The following is a 22,372-nucleotide window of genomic DNA, read 5'->3' as shown; positions in this document are numbered from 1 at the left end:
ATGTTTGCTTACAGTAACCTAATAATGTAGACTGTCAAACACAAAAGCAGCCTAGCATTGTTCATAAGATGCTCCAAAAAGACAAGTTCACTACTTCATCCTTTCCCTCCCACAATCTGTACTTTGCTGCACAGTGAAAACCGTCTGATAAGACCGATGATTAAGTTGAGCACATATCATTCATCACAGAACCTACTGTGGACAAACTGTATCTGCATGAATTACCGACCAATTCCCATTTAAGTCAAAATGGGAGCCTTGCTACTGTCAGGACATGAAGTTTGTGAAATGTGTAAAAAAAGATTAGAATTTTGCCTAGGCTGAAGAGTAATCCTCTTCAGCCTAGGCAAAATTCTAATCTTTGCACAAGTGGAATATGAAATAGCATTCCCCATTTCTAAACTGACAAATTAGCGGAAGCAAAATTTAATAGAATTAAATGTTGTACTTACATAGATGATTGGTCTGTCTATCTTGACCAGTTCTTCTGAAATGAATGTTTAAGCCTGCACAGTTTCAAAAAAACACTTCAAAGGTGCGGCAATTAATTATTGGTATGAGCCTTGTTGGAATGACATAACAAACAAAACGGTAATGTGTCATGCAGGCCACAGCCATTACACAACCCCAATTCCAATGAAGTTGGGACATTGTGTAAAGTGTAAATAAAAGCAGAATAAGAACATTTCATGCTTCCATCTGCAGACAAGAGATGCTGATTTTCCTTTTCCAGCAGGACACCTGTCCACAGTGCCAGTACTACCATGACCATGGTATTACTATACTTCAGTGGTCCAAAAGACAATACCCCATAGATTCTTTGTGGACTATTGTCAAGAGGAAACTGAGAGATACCAAAGTAATACAGACAAACTGAAGGCTGCTGTCAAAGCAACCTGGGTTCCCACAGCACCTCAGCAGTGCCACAGACTGATTGCCTCCATGCCACGCCACTTTGATGCAGTAATTCATTGAAAAGGAGCCCCAACCAAGTACTGAGGGCACAAATGAACATGCTTTTCAAAAGTTCCTTTAATTTCATTCTTTTGATTGATCTTCTCAATGTGAAACATTGTAATATTTTAAGATATGCATTTTCTGTTTTTTTTTTTGTTTTGTTTTGTTTTGTTTTTTTGGAGCTGTAAGTTGTAATTATCAAATTAAAATAAAAAAAAATCTTGATATTTTAGTTTATATGTTTAGCATCCAGAATATATACAATTTTGGCTTCTGAAATATCAGAAAAAAAGTACCTCAATTTTAATTCAAATTTAAGTTTTTGAGATGCATGCATGACGCATGCTCGCATGGACAAGCACACACCTGTGCGCACGCACTCACACACACACACGCACGGGCACGCATGCGCACACACACGTATATGATGCTCAAGTTCACACTTAAGTCACGCCATGAACAGTGTGTTCATGTAAGGCAGGGCTAATTAGAAGGTGGATAATTACAAAACAAGAAGTACACACCCTCACAACAAGAATACTGTAGAAAATAACATTTATGCATAATTACATGGCGACCATGTGACAGCTGGATGCTATTTACACCCCATCAAGTAGATAGAACACTGCCATCTACTGCAGCTCCAGTCCAGGTATCAGTCTCACTCTGGAACCCCCCCCCCACTCGTGAACAAGACCCAAAGATACTTGAACTCTTCTTGGGGAAAAAACTCTCCCCTGACCCAGAGGGTTCAACACACCTTTTTCTGACAGAGGACCATGGTCTCAGATTTGGAGGTGCTGCTTCTCATAGCAGTTGCTACACACACTGCCTCAAGCCTGCCAAGTGCACATCAAAGGTCACAGTCTGATGCAGCCAACAGAACCACATCATCTGCAAAAAGTAGAGATGTAATTCTGTGATCACCATACTGAACACCCTCCAATCACTGACTGCACCTTGAAATCCCTTCCATGAAAATCATAAACACAACTGGTGACAAGGGGCAGCCCTTGCAGAGTCACTGGGAACAGATCTGATGCAATGGCAAGAATGTGGACACAAGCTGCAACTGTGGTTGCATAGAAACTGGATCCTGCATTGCAGTGGTCCCTGTACTGCAAACTTTCACAGTCCACCGCCTCTTCTCCAAGTCCACGAAGCACGTGTAGACTGGTTTTGTTCTGATATTTCAGATAAGCAAATATTAAAACATACTGTTCCATTTGTTTTATCTTTTATTGTTTTATCTTATCTTACTTGTAGTTCCTAGGGTTTGTAAGAGTAGAATGGGAGGCAGAGCCTTCAGCTTTCAGGCTCCTCTCCTGTGGAACCAGCTCCCAATTCAGATCAGGGAGACAGACACCCTCTCTACTTTTAAGATTAGGCTTAAAACTTTCCTTTTTGCTAAAGCTTATAGTTAGGGCTGGATCAGGTGACCCTGAACCATCCCTTAGTTATGCTGCTATAGACGTAGACTGCTGGGGGGTTCCCATGATGCACTGTTTCTTTCTCTTTTTGCTCTGTATGCACCACTCTGCATTTAATCATTAGTGATCGATCTCTGCTCCCCTCCACAGCATGTCTTTTTCCTGGTTCTCTCCCTCAGCCCCAACCAGTCCCAGCAGAAGACTGCCCCTCCCTGAGCCTGGTTCTGCTGGAGGTTTCTTCCTGTTAAAAGGGAGTTTTTCCTTCCCACTGTAGCCAAGTGCTTGCTCACAGGGGGTCGTTTTGACCATTGGGGTTTTACATAATTATTGTATGGCCTTGCCTTACAATATAAAGCGCCTTGGGGCAACTGTTTGTTGTGATTTGGCGCTATATATATAAAAAAAAAATTGATTGATTGATTGATTGATTTTACGAGAGCCATACATTTTCGTGGGCCAAAGGATATAAAATTTTGTGCCAAATTTCTTTTTCCATTTAATAGATTAATTGATACAGAATAGTAAATACTTTTTAATTTGGTATTATAACTAGTCTTCTTGTGGCATTACAAAAATTAGGGTAGAGCATACCTGACATAATGGGATGTACAGAATCAAATAATTAAATTGTGTGTATCAGTCCTCAGGCTCACACAATTCAGTTATTTTGCATGATTCTTGTCTACTATTACTACGTATATATTTTATTCAATGAATAATTTTCTGAATTTGTTCACTGTTTAAAGAAATGTTAATAGACTGTTAAAAACATTTATGTTTTCTGACATATCTTGGTCTACATTAATGGGGCAAGTTGTGGTGAATTTACCTGTTGACTGTGTTTGTCAAAACTTTGGTGATACAACTATTTTATTTTTTCCTTTATTTTCTCTTTTTATTATTTTACATACGAAAATTTGAAACCAACTACAGATCATTCAAAACTTTTGAATGAAAATGAAAATGAAAGGTCTCGCGTGATACTTAACTTTTTTGTTATTTTCGGAACCTTGTACACATTTGACTTTTAGTATTTAGTATAGTAAAAAGAACTATATCCAGGCTTTTTGAGATTGTGAAAAAACATAGAAAGTATGTTTAAAATGTTTATGTCCTTCATCTCTCTTATTTCACAACACTGTGGCAAGTATCACCTATTGATGATAGTGATGATATAAATGTAAAAGACTGACTTAAAGAAAAGGAAAACCCTTGAATGTGTATTATGTATGTATTGTACACCAGCTTGGTGCATTGCCATGTTGTACTTGTCTATATGTGGTGAAACAGGTCTCTCTTACACATAATTCTTGTGAGCCGTATTTTAGGACATTCCTCTCCTGGGGTGTAATTTAATTAATTCATTTCCAAAGGGTGCTGTAGTTCTGTTGACGCCACACCACTTCTTGATGCCACAACCCTTCTTTGTTATGCAGTTTTAAGGGCTTCAATGATGTCATAGAAAATATGACAAATACACACCTGTTATTAATGAATGTACATGAGCACAGCTAATTTAATACCAGTCTTTATGTTAAATATTTTCAACACTTGGCAACATAATCATAGTTACAACTTGATACACAAGAAAAAAAAAACCCTATTTATCAAGGCTAGTTAGTCTTGCTAATTTTAAAAACTATATATATTCTGAATCATGACATGGGGAACAAAGCGGTACCATTTTTTAAAAAAGTTGAACTGAAAATTGCCCCCAAAATAGCCATTTATGTGAGACCATACAGTGTTGTACCATGTGCTTTTCATGCTGCCACTTCTGTCTGTCCGGGATAAACTCCCAAACTATAATATGTAGCCCTAAAAACTATATATATTCTGAATCCTCATGACATGGGGAACAAACTGGTACCATTTTTTAAAAAGATGAACTAAAAATTACCCCCAAAATAGCCAGCTGTGGGTTGACCAGGCAGATTCAAATTTCTAGCCCTGTATATGTGTTGGCCATCTCTGTTTATTGAATCCCTTTCTACAGCACACACAGCACAGAACAGCCACAGCACACTCAGCAAAACAACATGCTTAGGCTGAGGCTGTGGGTATGACCAGGCAGATTCAAATTTCCAGCCCTCTATATGTGTTGGCCATCTCTGTTTATTTAATCCCTTTCTTCAGCTACTTTATGTTCTCAACTCTTAAGCACCTGACTGCCCTGTACAACCCAATTTGCCTTCCTCTCTGAATACATTAATTTTATTTGGGGTGTCCACCTCTTATAGTTCTGCTGGACAAATTGCCCATTAAATATTATATTTATACGACATCAGCATTACAAAAGCAAATGTTGAGCAACTGTATATATATATATATATATATATATATATATATATATATATATATATATATATATATATATATATATATATATATATATATATATATATATATATAATATTATATTTGCATTGTACCACACATCTAAATGTGACAACAGAACAACTGTTTTAAGTTTGGGCTCTTAGTAAAATAAAATAAAATAATATACTGCAAGTACTGTATTATGTGGTTATTTGTAAAACTGATATGGCAGGGCTGGCATTTCATCATCCATTTTCTAAATCCATGCATTACATTTAAGGGTCACAGGGTCTGTTCCAGCAGTCATTTTGCAAGAGGTGTCATACACCCTGGACAATTCAGTAGTTTAGTACACAACTGACACATACACACGTATTGACTTTCAGTGTTAGAGTCACCAGTTCACCAAGCCTGAATGTTTTTGAGAGTGGGAGGAAGCCGGAACACATGGAGGGACTCCATGTAAAAACAGGGAGGACATGTGAAATCCACACTCAAAGGACCAGGGGCTTCATGTACAAAGTCTTGCGTGGACTTTCTGCTAAAAGTTGGCGTACACCAAAACCCTGAATCTGGCGTAAGCACAAATATATTTAGATGTATGAAAGTGTGCATAGGCATGACTTTGCACATGTTCCATTTGTACATCCCACTGTGAACGTGGAATTGAGCGTGGAACCAAACTCCCTGGCCACGCCCCATTTAAATATGCAATTTCATGTAAATAGGCCCTTGGAGCAGGGATTCCCCTGATGTAAAATAAATGTCCCAATAAGTAGCAACATAAGCATGCTATGCAATTCAAAAAGTTGAGCTTTTACAGTTCTTCTGCACTATGCTGAGGAGGTACTGTGTTACACTGATACAGGAATATTGCGTCATATCATTGTGTAGTGTACAGCCAGCATAATTTATCTCAGTAGTGATGTTCATGACTCTGGGGACTCTGCCTTTGAGATCAAGAGTGTAGTCTTTAGTATCCTAGTGACTGAATGTGATAAATGAATATCTTAAGTAGTATGGTGCACCCAGAAAGTATTCACAATGCTTCACTTTTTCCACATTTCCTTTTAATGTTACAGTCTTACTACAAAATCCTCAAATTTCTACACACAATACCCCATAATGATGATGTGAAAAAAAGTTTTGAGAGTTTTGCAAATATGTCGCAGGGCTTTCCTTGTATAGCAAATCTTAAAGCAAACAACTACTGTATTTGCTGATATTGCAAATAACCATAGCCAACAAAGCCATCAGGCATAACTGCAGCATTTGCAACTTTCTTGAAACACTAAAGTTGATGGGCAGTGTTGTATCACAGTAATATGATTGTAACAAGAGTAAAAAGAACCAGGGACATCAGGATTGGCATAAAGACCATTGGTCCTTGAAGCACAGAAGTTGCTGGGAAGTACTTTAGTTGGAGTTATGGTCGTAGGTGTAATGTGAGGTAGTTGTGTGGCTGTAGGTGGAGTCTCTGGCTTTGAAGTGGTTTCTGGAAGAGGAAGAAGTTCTGTCAAAATAAGAGGAAAGTTTGTCATCATTTACAAATATTTAAGATAATGCAAGGCAAGGAATTTATGATGGATACAGCATACTGCTTAAGATTTCTCGAATGATTTGTACACATTCGGAGAGCAGTACTTCCGCAAGCGGGAGGGGGCGGTGCGTGGCAGGGCGAGCGCTGTGGTCTGCTCTTTAGAAGACTTGCCGTGTCACACTGCTGATGTGCACACCCACAGCTGTTATTACCAGCAGGGGTGAAAGTAAGATTAGATCCTTGCAGGAACTCTGCGACTCAAAAGAGTCTTTTGGTCTCGCACTTCATGTGCTCACATCCTGTTAAGGATATTAAAGACTGCTCTTAAGCCACCTGTGGCATTGAGCAGAGATGCTTAACAAGGGAAGACAATTATTATCAGCTTTAGGGTGCAGGCAGGATTACTTTGTCCAACACCTTCCAGCCGAGTTGCAGTCATGAACCAGGCGGATGTGTCAACTTGTTCCATGTGCAGAGGATTTTCCAAGAAGCAGTAAAGAAAGGCATTATCAAGGAGGTGCACCCATTGCTGCATAACATGACATACTGCAAATTCTACAACTCCTTTGGCCCAGAAGGACAGACAGCACACCACCAGCATAATAGTACCACATATCCATTGTCAGTCCACCTCAGGTGTCAGAGGATGTATCTCTAATATCATGTTAACATGGTTTTTAGATCCCGAACAGAAGGCTGCACTGTGCATCAGTGCATCATGGAGACAAGCTGACTCACTGTGACACACAATGTATTTGGTGTGATTGCGCAATGTTCACGTCTAGTGCACATAATGATTGTGTGTCACAGACTTTGCACATTACAATATTTCCTTTGCACGCCCTGAACAGGATGCATGGATTAGGGGATCCGGCTCATCAGTGGCACAATCAAGATATGATGGTAGGATTTGGTGTGCCTAATCCATTTCGAGGTTCCCTCGACCACGATCAGAATGCTCTGAATGCAGCACAAATGCAGTACGACTGCTATTCCAACATTCCCCAGTTTTATTGCAGCATTGCAGTGGTGTGCATGCTCTCTACATTCATGCTGGCGGTACGAATTTGGCAGATTTCATTAAGTGCTACAAAAATGCTGTTCGAGGAATTTGAATGCAGCTCGACTGCAGTTCAAATTGCATGAATGTCGTTCAAATGTCCATTCGTACGGCATTCATGCTCATTCATGCTCTATTGCAGGGGTGTGCAACTTGTTCTGGAAACTGACTGACTGGACCACTGACTCCACCAAGTGATTTCACTGATTAATATCACTTTGAGCAGATGGAATCAGTTAATCAGTGAAATCACCTGGTGGAGTCAGTGGCTGCAAAGAAAACCTGCACCCTCTTGGCCCTTTCTGGAACAAGATGCCCACCCTTGCTCAAGTGTGACAGGGAGGACAGTCAAGGCATTTGGCCAGGATTCAGCTTGCTCGAACAATTCCTACAGACCCTCAAACGCAGTTTGAATGGTTTGAATTGCGAACGAATGTCGTACTGCATTCATATGGCAGTCAGAATGCTGTACGACTGCAACTCGATCACCAGTCGAATGTTTTCAAACACGCATGTAACAGGAATGTACAGTGCATGTGCTCTGGCTGCACGAATATCCTGAATGCTGTATGAAGTGTTCGAGTGCAGCTTGAATTTGCATGACTGTCATTGGAATCTTCATTCACACAGCATTCGGGCTCATTCATGCCATAACTTTTCAAATTTGTGCAGAAGGACTTTAAACTTGCAACATTTAAATGTTCACCTGATATCAAAAGAGAGCGAAGGTAACTGATGAGGGAGTAATTTCCCTGTGCACAAAATTGCCCAGCAAAGTCATCCAAATCAAGAGCCCAGACGAAAGCACCTCCAAAGCTGTTGGCTTTTAGGTAATGGACCTGACACAATAAGAACAGAAAAAACATCAGCAATATATGTGATTTAACATTACATTTAAATCACCACAACAGGCACATTGTAAATTCAATAATTATTGATGAGTTTTGAGCAATATTTTTCTTGAAAAAACGAGTACCTTTGTTTCAAAACTGTTCCTGTTGTCATATCCCACCCACTCATTAGTTTTAGTGGCAAATGGAACTTTCTGATCCTCAATCAACTCAACGGTGGCTCCTTTAAGAAAAGTGCAAATCTGCAAAGAGATGTTTAATATACTGCAAATTACTACCTACTACCAGAGGTGGGCCGAAGTCACTGTCAACTTAATCTCAAGTCATCAATCAGCAAGTCCCAAGTCAAGTATCAAGTCAGTTTGCAAACAATTGGTGGTCATTATGACTTGAGAGTTGACTTTGGACTTGCTGATTCATGACTTGAGAGTGACTTGATGGTGACTTCGTCCCACCTCTGCCTACTACTACTACATTTAGACATTGTGAAACAGCTAATTTCCCACTAAATAATTGTTGGTGAGGACTGGACCTGCTTGCAGTAGTAATGGAATGTTTAACCCTGTTATCGATTGCAGTGCTACCCACTTATGTATGTGCATGCATGTATGTACTTGGGAAGACATGGAGTTCACTCGAAAATAGGGCACCCCTGAAAGCCACTGGTCAATTCGAACCCTGTCTATATGAGGTCTGTTAGAAAAGTATCGGACCTTTTTATTTTTTGCAACAACCTTATGGATTTGAATCACGTGTGATTGCATCAGCCAAGCTTGAACCTTCGTGCGCATGCGTGAGTTTTTTTCACGCCTGTCGGTTGCGTCATTCGCCTGTGAGCAGGCTTTGAGTGAGCACTGGTCCTTCCCCCTCGTCGGATTTTCATTGTGAGGACAATGTCTGAACGGCTGGAGCAGCGCTGCACCAAATTTTTCCAGAAACTGTGAGAGACAGCCAGATGGACACCATTCGGAAAATTCAGATGGCTTTCAGGGACGATTTTATGGGCATCACACAGATTAAAGAGTGTTACAGCCGGTTTAAAGATGGCGCAGAATGGCGGAGGGCGCGCCGCACTCAGAGCGGCGGTCGACAGGCTGAAATGACCAGATCATTTCCAAATTGAATGCTGTGTTGATCCGGGACGTCGTCTGACTACCAGAAAAATGGCAGAAAAGGTGGACATAGCACTTTTCCGGCACATTCCACTGTTAAAGGAGATTTTGTCATGAAAACAGGAGCGGAGGAATTCGCCACGGAGCCGCTAATGGCGCGGAACGAAAGCACGTCCGTGTTGGTCTCACAGGACATGTTGTGGCATGCCCAGCTCTTCGACAATTTCTCGGATACTCACTCGACTGAAAAGCCACCCAAAGCCGTATGAATCTTCCGAATGGTGGAAGAGCTGAGCATGTCCCATGAAACTTCCAACACAGAGGTGCTTTTTGTTCTGCGCCATTAGCGGCTCCGTCCTGATGCGTGAAGTCTTTCATTACAAAATCTCCTGTAACAGTGTAATGTGCCGAAAAAGTGCTATGTCCACCTCTCTTGCCATTTCTCTGGTAGTCAGACGACGTCCCGGATCAACACAGCCTTCACTTTGGAAATGATCTGGTCGTTTCAACCTGTCGATGGCCTCTCGAAGCGCGGCGCGCCCTCAGCCGCTGTGGGCCGTCTTTAATCCAGTTGTAATGCTCCTTAATCTGTGTGATGCCCATAAGATTTTCACCGAAAGCCATCTGAATTTTCCGAATGCTTTCCACCTGGCTGTCTCTCACAGTTTCTCAAAAATTTTGATGCAGCAAAGTGGCAGTCGCTCAGCCATTTTCCTGACAGTGAAAATCCGCCGAGGGGGCTGGACCACTCCTCCCACAAAGCGTGCTCACAGGCGAATGACGCAACCGACAGGCATGAAAAAACTCACGCATGCGCACGAAGGTTCAAGCTTGGCTGATTCAATCACACGTGATTCAAATCCATATGGTTTTTGCAAAAAATAAAAAGGTCCATTACTTTTCTAACAGACCTCGTACTACAAAGGACAGCACGTGTGTCTCTGTGGTTTGGTATGTGTTGACTCTGTATTTGTGTCCGCAGTGAAGGCCGCACTCTCAGTATAGTGGCTTTCTGTGTATGTACAACCCAGTCTCACGGCATGTCGTGATTCAGCAGCATGAAATATACATTAATCTATTGGTTCATCATATTGTCACGAAAAGTGCAAAATTTTCATCATGGGAGCACAAATTTTTTCTAATTCATTCCGTGACGGGTGCACGTAATTAAAATGTAACGGGGGGGTTAGGGTTAGGTTATGGTTGGTAGTAGGAGTAGGATTAGTAATAGTGAGTTAAAAAAGGCCCTATCATGAAATTTTGAATCATTTCATGACAGGAGGAGGAAAAAAAAACGTGAGACTGGGCTGGTATGTAACAGTCACCTCACCCAATTCGCTGTTTCACAGTTGTGAATCTCGCACTGTCTCTCTGTCTGTGACTCACGCGAGAGGTCGGTTTCAGCAGATTTCCGGTTTAGGGCACAATGTAAACACACCTCGTGAAGTATGGACAACAAGACAACATTGGGGCACAGCAGAAGTTCATTACAGGTGCTACACCTCTTCTAGATAACCTTCTCATCCTGAAAGAACATGTCATCATCATACTCACTCGTGAACTCGCTAAATCGGCACCATCCACATCCTCGCTAGCCATTGTTTACATGGGAACTCTGCTGGCGTCGCTGTGCATTCTGGGAAGCGCAGGGGAATTATGGGAATTGTTAAAGTACCGAATGGAAAAACTGGAGCACGTTTCATAGATGATCCCTTACACACACACCAAGCCATATTATTACAGATATTTGTAATAAAATGCTCACAAATGGCCCATTTGGTCATGCTAACATTAGCCATTAGTATGTTATGTGATGCAAGTGACATCTAAAAGATCATGCCATTTTCAAGACAGGTGAATGATTAAATCCATTATAAATGCTTTAAGGCACTCAACTTGGTTACGTTTTTGGCCACAGTCTGAAAATAACCTTAACACATATACAAAAGTCTTCTTCTTTGTATTTATCAGCAGATCGCAAACCAGTGTCAGGATTTGCCCCCGCTCAGGTGTTGGTCATTATTTTCTGTCAGTCTTTCTTTATTGATATCTTTTATTTGCTTTTTTGATCATCTGTTTATTTTGATCTTTTCACAGCTTGTTTGTTCTTCACACATCAGCCACATGATTAGTGCCATTCTTGTTTAGTTTAGTCTTTGATCCACTGTCTTTTTGTTCATGATTGCTTTGTCAGAGGTTTTATTTGACAGGTTTACCTACCACTGTAGTTTTGGTTGAATTATTTTGTGTTTTATACATTTTCCACTCATTAGTCCCGTTCTAGTTTCAGCCTTTTGATTTACTTGTTTTCAGTCTTAGCCATTTGTTGCATATTATTCTGTTCATGTTAAGATTCCATTCTGCCTTTAGTTTTTTGTTTTTGTTGGCCTGGATATTTTTGTATTGTTAGTTTCTGTTTTCTGGTTATGTCCCTGCTGTCACTGCACTCCCTTGTCTGTCCCTCCTCATCTGTGTTCTCATGTTTCACACCCAGGTTAATTTGTATCACTGTCACGCTCTCTGATTACTATGCTCTCTTGCCCTTCATTCCAGTTGGCAACGCCTCGTTTTGTTTGTCATCTCCTTGCCCACTTGTCTTGTCTCTCACCTTTGTTTGTCCACGCTGTCCTCCTGCCAGCTCACCACACCTGATTCCCATCCCAGACCCACTGCCTGCACTAACGATAAAGTCTTTTATATCCTACCACCTGCTTGTGAGTCTGCATTGTGCCTCATAACTCCTGCTGTGCCCAGCTTCCCTGTGAAACATGACAACCAGTGCATACGTAAAGCTGTGTGGAGTCATGGAATAAAATTTTCTAAGTCAATACAATACTGAACGTGAAACAATAAAATGAAAAATTAAATAATTAAAAAGTACATAAAATATCTTAACACTATTAGGAAACAGCACACATTTGATAAGTAAGTCATATAGGCCCTGAGGCCTGTTGGTGCTGGTGTCGCAGACCGAACGGTCCCCCCTAAAAATTGGTCCACCCTGCCTCCACTGTGCATGCATCATTTCAGACCACAGCAGTACATCTAAGATGGAGTCTCTTCACCCAAAGCGATCAAATGGATTAATGTGACTACTAACCATCAGATGACAAGGTAAAACCTCTTAAATCATTCTGAAGTCAGTTTTAAGCAAAACGAGAACGTTTTGAGCAGAAACGAGGCGATATTCTGTGACGCTTTAAAATGACGGACGCCCAGTGAATGCAACAGCTAGCATCCCACGTAGCTGCATCACTCTGATTGCTTCCTCTGTCTTTTATAATGAAATAATGCTGAATTTATGAGGAAATGATTATTGTAAAAAAGCTTCAGATATCTGTCGCTGAGACAAATGATGACTGGAGTGCAGTTTTAAGCAGAAACATGGTGATAATCAGTGAACCGCGGCTGATGACGCATGCGCAGTGAAGGCAGGGTGGACCAGTTTTTAGGGGGGACCGTTCGGTCTGTGACACCGGCGCTCTTCTCTGGATTCTGTAGCATCAAGCGGATTAGAGTACACTATTCCCCCCGAATAGTACACCAGTCCGACGCAGGTTACTTTCCGAGCCAAGGCCAGTATCCATTTATAGCTGGGTGGACTGAGATAATATAGATTAAGTGTCTTGTCCAAGGATACAGGCAGGTAGCATAAGCTAACATTGATAGTTTTAACAAAATCATTACGTACTTTTAAAAAGAGTAAACAAGAGCACGCTGTAAGTGCTGTAGTTTTTTATAGTCAAAAACCACTGTGTTAATCCGCCAGCTCCAGCGGTGTGCTTCTATTTTTTTTTATATATATATATATATATATATATATATATATTTTTTTTTAATGAAAAATTTTTAAATCATTGTTTATCTGGGTGAAGACGGGTACCTCTGCTAGTTTAATCATATTCTGCCTTTGGACAGACAGACACACAAATAAATAGTCTGATCATAGATTGCATATATAAACATAACTGCTCTCCCTCCTTTATTGGTTGGTGAAGTTGTTTGGCTCTTATCAGAAATAATCTGTGTAAAGTTAAAAATTAATAAACACATAGTTGATCATTCCACCTCATAATAGGACCATATGCCGACTTCTCTCGTAAAGGGGCCTGCAGCAGCGCCACCTTGAGCTGGTGCTCCAACGTCACTGGATTGACTGGTGAGATGAAATGTTCTTCCAAAAGTGGCAAACCCCAGGTTTAACTTTTCTACAGGTGTTCCATTGTCCCGCCAATGCCTCATGGCATAGTCCTAAAATATGATAAAGGAGTGAGACCAAAAACAAATAAAACATGGCATAAAAGGACAAAACACCCTGAGTGTGGGGAGCAATGTGAGTGGATCCAGTGATTTGGGGATGGCGGAGGATCACCTGAGCCAGAGGTGTAGGTGATCCGCCATCCCCAACAAACTGGAACCTCTGCTCATATTGCTTCCCAGGCAAGGGGTGTTTTGTTTTTATACCTCAGCCAGTTACTGTATTTTTTTCGAAAATGATATGTTAAACAAGATCAGGGATTCATGTTATGTGGAACTTTTGTCCTTCAGCCAACAAAGATGGCTGAAAGAAAGTAGTTCGGCTCAATGTGGATCCGCTACATTGGATCTGGTGGTCTGGATCCGGTAGTAAACCCATGGATCCACATCCGAAACTTAAGTGTCATATCCAGACAGAGAGAAAGAAATGAATGATACAGTTAAAATATCAATTGCATTACTCACAGTATTTAAATAAATATGTTCCCCGGTGTCATGGGACCCTTTGTACAAGGGGCTGTGGTGCCCCGTGACTGTGTCCCAGGTGCCATGAAAGTCATACGTCATCACACTGATGAAATCCAAGTATCTGATAAATAGGAATATAAGAGTATTTTATCTCCTGCACACCACCATAACAAGATCAAAGCAACAGACAGCTAATTACTATGTTAGTATTATGTTGGAATTGCACACAATTCCTGACTACCCATATTAAACTAAAATGTGATCAACAGCTACCATTAGCATATATGGCCATGCTAACTGTGGTTAGCATTAGTATGTAAAATTGAATGTTCTAATGGTTGGAACTGAGGTCATCATCAACTGCCTGTCATTAGCATGCACAGTTAATGTGATGCATAGGCTAATGCTAATAACTACCACATTATCCTGTTTGCTAATGTTAGCCACAGATGCCATTTCCTTTCCATGTTAACAAATACAAATAGCACTCCATTCTATTTTTAGAAATCTGGAGGTTCTCAGAAAACATCCATATTTGATTAATTAATTTATTTGAAATCTCAGCAAAAATAAACGTATTATTAATGTTGTATTTTAATTGTATACTTTCCTAGTGTATACAGCAGAGTACAAGAAGTATCCTCATAACCCCCATTAGGGGTTCAAATCCCAGAATAGATTAAATAATTTCCACAATGAAACCCTGAGAAGAAATAATGAGATGATGATAATGAAGACTATACAAACCTATGATGAAAAATACGAGATATACTATAAAATACTCGTACAAGATAAGGGTTGCTGATCTGTGCTACGTACTAAGTCAAGCACTCGAAACACAGCAGTGCGTATCAGTCAAATGAGGCTCTAATGGGATTTGAATGTGGAAAACCCACAAAAATAGCAGAGCCACACATACCAACCCTGCATTTTTATATTATAATGTTATACAACCCCAATTTCAATGAAGTTGGGACATTGTGTGAAATGTAAATAAAAACAGAATACAATGATTTGCAAATCCTCTTCAACCTATATTCAAGCAAATATTTGGACAAAAACAATAAAGTTTATCAGTTTGAACATTAAATATCTTGTCTTTGTGGTGTATTCAATTGAATATAGGTTGAAGAGGATTTGCAAATCATTGTATTCTGTTTTTAGTTGCATTTTACACAATGTCCCAACTTCATTGGAATTGGGGTTGTATAATAGTGATCCACAAGTAGAAACATCCTGAAGTGCTGCATGAAAAATGTCTTTGTTTTGTATGTTATACATCATTTGAAACATACGTATAAAGCTTTTATGAATATCTAACATATGATTCTCCTTGACGACAAGAGGTGTCAACATATGACTCATTCAGTTCTAGTTATCATGTCCCTAACAGGTGCATTTTGGTGATTACATTGTGTTTAGCTCAGAGACGTAACAGTTATGGATGTAAGAGCCATTGCACTGCAGGTGTTCACCATTTTTAAATGATGTGAGTTATATGTAAAATGTCAGTGTACTTTGCTATCTCAGCTATTTCATAGCCAGCATCAATGGTTTCTTTGCTTGCAGCCACAGCAGCAGTCAGCATTAGTCTGGCACGGCCAGTCGCGTTGCCCTCAGCCTGAAAAGCCTCCATGAGTTCCTACACAAAATCAGACAGGACAGCAATGTTACACGTTAAACATCAGTATCCTCTATATTGGGAGCTCTACGATCTACACTGAAAAAAGATAATAGTTCACCCAACTTAAAAAAGTCTTACAATAGCTAAAACCTGAATGAATTAATTTGTTTGAACTTAAATTTGTAAGTTAGATCAACTCTAGATCAACTATTACTCAGAAATGTAAGTTCAAACAACTTAATTCATTATCAGTTGCAACGCTTTTTTAAGTTGGTTCATTTTCAGTGTTGACCTTGCACAAAGCCGTGAATCTCTGCTTGTCTTCCTGATGACTGCCTCTTGCAGCAGGATACTCCCAATCCAGGTCAAGTCCATCAAAGCCATATTTTCTCAGTACTGTAATTGACGACTGGGAAAATATTGCTCTGTTGGCTTGTCTTGACACCATTGCAGAGAATCTATGAGAAAAATGTACACCTATCAAGACATAGCTTTAATCATAAGTATTGTTATTTTGATTCGTGAATGACTCACTTTTGTGTTCCAAAGTTCCACCCCCCAACTGCCAAAAGTGTTTTAAGGTTTGGATTGCTGTGGGGACAAACAAATAGTTGCCAGTAGGAATGCAGTTCGTGCACCCTTGAGCTTTTACATGTTTGAAATAATTTGAATTTATTATCAAAAAACAAACAAGCAAAAACCAATTTCTTTTTCTATTAAAATTTCTAAAATGATGCCCCTGAAACTCATGGTGAAAAGTAATCTTACACATCTTAAATGAAATACAAATCTAAAAGCCAAAACAATGGTGTGAATAACTAAGTGCACACTCTAGATTAACATATGTAAACCCTCACTTATACATTCAGTCTTCTTCAGACAAGTCAGGTGATGGATATGAACATTTCCAATACATTGACTATGTCTTGGATTTCATTCACCTCATCCATCCATTTTCCATACCCACTTACTCCTTTTAAGGGTAATTGGGGCAGGGGGGCTGGAGCCTATCCCAGCAGTCATAGGGCGTGAGGCAGGGTACACTATGGACAGGACGCCAGTCTACCATAGGGCCACATGTAGACACATTCACACCCGTACTCACACCTACGGTCAATTTAAAGTTTCCAATTCACCTAATCTGCATGTCTTTGGATGTGGGAGGAATCTGGAGCACCTGGAGAGAACCCACGGAGAACATGCAAACTCCACACACAAAGGCCCTAGGTGGGAAGTGCTCCCATGATCTTCTTGCTGTGAGATAACAGTGCTAACCACTAATCCACCGTGCAAGGTTAAGGGCCCCCTTCACACATAGTACGAGTAAGTACAGATCAGGGCGAATCACGGCGGAACAGTTCATATGAGCGAACCACAAAAACATTGAGGCGATGGGCAGGCATGGACAATGCCGCTGCAACAGTTTCGTGCATGTGGGACACAGTGCGAGGAGCTATGCAATGTGTGACCACATTGTGCAGCTGCTGTGAAAAATAAATAAAAAATACATGCTGTGACAGTTTCGTGCATGAGGGAACACAGTGCAAGCAGCTGCAGCATGTGTAAACCACATTGCCACCCACAGGATTTGAACCTGAAATTTCCAAAAGCTCTGAGTGCCAGCCAGAAATTTTAGCACTGAGCTACCATCGCTGTCCTGTAAAAGGTGCGGGAAAATGCCTTATATCAAAAAGGATACAATCACACACCGTATAAAAACACTGCATTTTATTGAATCCCTCTTATCAAACGGGCAATACAAGTATGAACTGTCTGTTCCTCTGTAGATGACCCATGGTCACAGACGTACAGTCATGAAATGACATGAATGAGAAACAGAGTGCTCTTATCATGTCCACATCTGCTGGCGGCATGTCCTGCTGGCCCCATGCGCGTGTCCTGCCTGACATGCAGCTCTGTTCCACGTCATCACGTGAAACAGAGCTCACGTGGGTGACATGACATTCAGATCGCCTGCTGCGTGTTATGATCTGATGGTCCATTTCATCTGGTGTAGCCTGTCAATGTGCGCGGTGTGCGCTTGCTCGTTCCAGCCCATTGCAACAGCGATATGTTTTATGTATGTCCATGTGAGGACAGCAAGCAGACACGCGCGTCACAGTGGACAGTTGTTAGTTTATGTCTGTACAAACATGGTACATGACGTCCAGAACCACAGATCTCCACAGCCACTCCTGTCGGTGGACACACCCCCTGTTAGTTGAGCGCACACACCAACGTCTCACTGTGTCTGTTTGCAAAGACATGCTCGTGGGCCACTTAGACAAATTTCACATCTAGCGCGACAATGATCATCTGCTGACTGTTTTTGTGCTAACAGCACAAATGGCCACACATTTTCTAAGTGCCAAGTAGGGTTGGGTATTGAGAACCGGTTCTTTTCAGGTATCGTTAAGAAATGATTCGATGCACCGATATCAATAGTCTTTTGCTTAACGATTCCCTTATCGGTCCTTCTGAGCGGCCGTTGTTTTTGAGGGTGTTTGTCGGGAAAATGATCATTTCTCTACGTTGATTACAGACCCCGCAGCGGGTCTGTAATCAACCGCTTCTGCAGCACGACTCCACTTTGAAGCGTGAACCAATGAAGCATTGCTTCGATCTGCTGCTTTGTTGGTTCTTTGATTCGCTGCTCTTCAAAAGTGGCAAGTCCGCTTCTTAACCCCTCTCAAAGCCATTAAAATATGACAATCGTGACTTAGTTTTGTGTGGATTAAAGTCACTAACTGGGACTCTTGTTGCAGTCAAGAAATGAGAATCATCCTCCGTTCCATTCACACAGCTCCAAATACTGCACTGTAATACAGACAATAAACTGCAATCAACTAAAATGTATTTTCCTCCCAAAATGAGATGTCCTGCATTCTTTATGAATTACATCCTGAGGTTCAGCACAGCCAGCTGCAAGAGCTCAGCGCAGATGTATGGAAAGACATTCATTTCAATAATGTCTGAAAGGAAATGCTTTTGACAAAAACTACAGATTTTGTTTATTTCTATTTATGTTCAGAGATCAAGGATCCACCATGTAAAGTTTATTATGTGCAGTGTTTAAGGATCCAGTGACCAATTTTATATTTATTTACTTTAACATTCAATAAAATGTTGCTGACATAGAAAACCTGTAAAGCCTACTTTTAGTGCACAGAAAATTCACAAGAGGTATCGATAAGGGAATCGATAAGGAATCGGATTGATAAGCGGAATCGATAATGGTATCATATCGATAAAATCTTATCAATACCCATCCCTAGTGCCAAGTGAGCGGTGTCAGATGTTCATGTGTGTCAGCTGGAATTTGGCCAACACCTGCCCCGAGAGGGTTTGATGGGCTCTCACAGCGCATACTCTGTCTTTTAGCCGCTGCTGTGCGCAAATAGTTGTAGCAACAGGTGATTTTACACATATTGCATACGATTCCTGCTTCATGCACACTTTCATGCACAATTTGACCAACATTTGTACTGTGTGAAGGGGCCCTAACAGATTGTTATGATGGTAAAGTGATGGTTGACATGTGTTAAACTAGAGGGTGCACCTACTTATTTGTGTTTTGTTTTTTGATGTCATAAAAAATTCAGACATGTAAAAACTCAAGGGTGCACAAACATTTAACAACACTGTATGTTAAGCAGTATATAAAGCCAGAATATTTGGGGGTAAAGAGCTGACCTCGCTTTGAGTCCATTAAAGGATTTGTAGAGTTGGTCATCATTCCATTCTACAGTGACCAATTCAAAGGCATTATTAATAGCAGAAAAGGCATAAATCAGGTGGGTGCACAAGTTTGGATCAATATCTGATGGCGTGAACTTCCCAATGTTTGGTCTGTATTGGGCCCAGTTGGTGAAATAACACACAAGTCTAAAGGACGAGGCTGAAATGCGAGAGCTTAATTATTTGAGAATAACTGCTACTTAACATAATGTGCCTGTTTTGCTAAAATAATATGAGATACTGACTTATTTATAGAACTCACCCAAGCTTCCAAGTGTAAAACAGACACCTTAAAAGTTACAAATACAGTCAGTAAGACATAATAAGTAAGAAAAAAGTAAGTTAGATAAAGAAAGTGGTTCATAGCATTGGGTTGTTTCTTACCTGCTATAAAAAAGAACTTGGACATGGTGCATGTGTTTGGCCGAACTCTTTCTATGTGGCAAACAGAACATGATTGCTCTCTTGTGCAGTTGCCTCCCCACATCCATGATAATCATTAACTTTGAACAAATTGTACAATTTAAAACATAGGTCATTGAACTGTTGCTTCATCACGTCATAAAGCATCGGAGAAACCTTTGACCTCCTAAAGCAAACTACACAAATTTAAATCTTTTTCATGGCCCAATTTATTATTATTATTTAAGATTTTGAAGATGCTTGAGGAAATATTCACAGACAAGAATAAAGTGTTTCTTTGTTATCACTGCAGAAGATTTATTTTTATTTATTCATTTATTCCTTTGTTGTCAGTAGGTACATTCGATTGTGAACATGATTAATAACATCATGTGAGCTGGATTTGTATAAAACATTTATGATCCATTAATGGTCCAGTAATTTTAATAGAAGGAACAGTAACTTGTAGCATAATGCACACATTTTGACACAAACTGAAGCATGTGCATCTGTTGATAGAAATCCAGCTCAGACAGTTTAAAAATATTTTTCTTCAGGGGGTTTTATATAAGACTCAGCGTGTAGCATGTTGCAGAAGAACACATCATTGTTTCAAGCAAAGAAATTGGCATCTGCAAGAGTGTTTTCATCACAGACTCCTTCCAAACATTCAAAATTAGTACACACAGCATTTGCATCTGTTGTTATAAACAAGATCAGCTGGGCATCTCTGGATGAAAGTGTATCTGTTGGAGCACTGATAAAAGGTGTGTGCATCATTCGGATTTACATAGAGACCGTCAGGTTTTCCAGAACAGAAATTGACGCCAGGAGGTGGAGTTGGAAAACCTGGAAGTGATTTGTACACACAGCATTTGCATCTGTCGTTATAAACAAGATCAGCTGGGCATCTCTGGATGAAAGTGTATCTGTTGGAGCACTGATAAAAGGTGTGTGCATCATTCGGATTTACATAGAGACCGTCAGGTTTTCCAGAACAGAAATTGACGCCAGGAGGTGGAGTTGGAAAACCTGGAAGTGATTTGTACACACAGCATTTGCATCTGTCGTTATAAACAAGATCAGCTGGGCATCTCTGGATGTAAGTGTACCCGTTGGAACAATGATAAAAGGTGTGTGTATCATTCGGATTTACATAGAGACCGTCAGGTTTTCCAGAACAGAAATTGACGCCAGGGGGTGGAGTTGGAAAACCTGGAAGTGATTTGTACACACAGCATTTGCATCTGTCGTTATAAACAAGATCAGCTGGGCATCTCTGGATGTAAGTGTACCCGTTGGAGCACTGATAAAAGGTGTGTGCATCATTCGGATTTACATAGAGACCGTTAGGTTTTCCAGAACAGAAATTGACGCCAGGGGGTGGAGTTGGAAAACCTGGAAGTGATTTGTACACACAGCATTTGCATCTGTCGTTATAAACAAGATCAGCTGGGCATCTCTGGATGTAAGTGTACCCATTGGAGCACTGATAAAAAGTGTGTGTATCATTCGGATTTACATAGAGACCGTCAGGTTTTCCAGAACAGAAATTGACGCCAGGGGGTGGAGTTGGAAAACCTGGAAGTGATTTGTACACACAGCATTTGCATCTGTCGTTATAAACAAGATCAGCTGGGCATCTCTGGATGAAAGTGTATCCGTTGGAGCACTGATAAAAGGTGTGTGCATCATTCGGATTTACATAGAGACCGTCAGGTTTTCCAGAACAGAAATTGACGCCAGGAGGTGGAGTTGGAAAACCTGGAAGTGATTAGTACACACAGCATTTGCATCTGTCGTTATAAACAAGATCAGCTGGGCATCTCTGGATGTAAGTGTACCCGTTGGAACAATGATAAAAGGTGTGTGTATCATTCGGATTTACATAGAGACCGTCAGGTTTTCCAGAACAGAAATTGACGCCAGGGGGTGGAGTTGGAAAACCTGGAAGTGATTTGTACACACAGCATTTGCATCTGTCGTTATAAACAAGATCAGCTGGGCATCTCTGGATGTAAGTGTACCCGTTAGAGCACTGATAAAAGGTGTGTGCATCATTCGGATTTACATAGAGACCGTCAGGTTTTCCAGAACAGAAATTGACGCCAGGGGGTGGAGTTGGAAAACCTGGAAGTGATTTGTACACACAGCATTTGCATCTGTCGTTATAAACAAGATCAGCTGGGCATCTCTGGATGTAAGTGTACCCATTGGAGCACTGATAAAAGGTGTGTGTATCATTCGGATTTACATAGAGACCGTCAGGTTTTCCAGAACAGAAATTGACGCCAGGGGGTGGAGTTGGAAAACCTGGAAGTGATTTGTACACACAGCATTTGCATCTGTCGTTATAAACAAGATCAGCTGGGCATCTCTGGATGTAAGTGTACCCATTGGAGCACTGATAAAAAGTGTGTGTATCATTCGGATTTACATAGAGACCGTCAGGTTTTCCAGAACAGAAATTGACGCCAGGGGGTGGAGTTGGAAAACCTGGAAGTGATTTGTACACACAGCATTTGCATCTGTCGTTATAAACAAGATCAGCTGGGCATCTCTGGATGAAAGTGTATCCGTTGGAGCACTGATAAAAGGTGTGTGCATCATTCGG

General features: G+C 40.7%; 1 protein-coding gene across 3 annotated transcripts; it reads right to left on the bottom strand.

Moving 5' to 3' along the window:
* Positions 1 to 5,895: 5,895 nt before the first annotated feature.
* LOC117512733 (acidic mammalian chitinase-like) lies at positions 5,896 to 19,932 on the bottom strand. Of its 3 annotated transcripts, XM_034172916.1 has the most exons (10): positions 19,741 to 19,932; positions 19,619 to 19,645; positions 16,153 to 16,209; positions 15,911 to 16,076; positions 15,512 to 15,636; positions 13,992 to 14,115; positions 13,338 to 13,520; positions 8,283 to 8,399; positions 8,013 to 8,145; positions 5,896 to 6,219 (listed from the first exon to the last, which is right to left on the bottom strand). In XM_034172916.1, exons 1-10 carry the CDS (start codon positions 19,893 to 19,895, stop codon positions 5,960 to 5,962), a joined length of 1,347 nt encoding a protein of 448 aa, XP_034028807.1. In that variant the 5' UTR covers positions 19,896 to 19,932; the 3' UTR covers positions 5,896 to 5,959. The 3 variants fall into 3 exon arrangements, with proteins under 3 accessions (XP_034028807.1, XP_034028809.1, XP_034028808.1); XM_034172918.1 differs by lacking the exon at positions 13,338 to 13,520; XM_034172917.1 differs by lacking the exons at positions 16,153 to 16,209; positions 19,619 to 19,645.
* Between the last annotated feature and the right edge of the window lie 2,440 nt (positions 19,933 to 22,372).

The sequence above is a fragment of the Thalassophryne amazonica genome, chromosome 6 (assembly GCF_902500255.1).
Source record: "Thalassophryne amazonica chromosome 6, fThaAma1.1, whole genome shotgun sequence".
NCBI classification, from domain to species: Eukaryota; Metazoa; Chordata; class Actinopteri; order Batrachoidiformes; family Batrachoididae; genus Thalassophryne; species Thalassophryne amazonica.
Note: the sequence above shows the minus strand (reverse complement) of the source record. Positions and strands in the feature narration are given on the sequence as shown.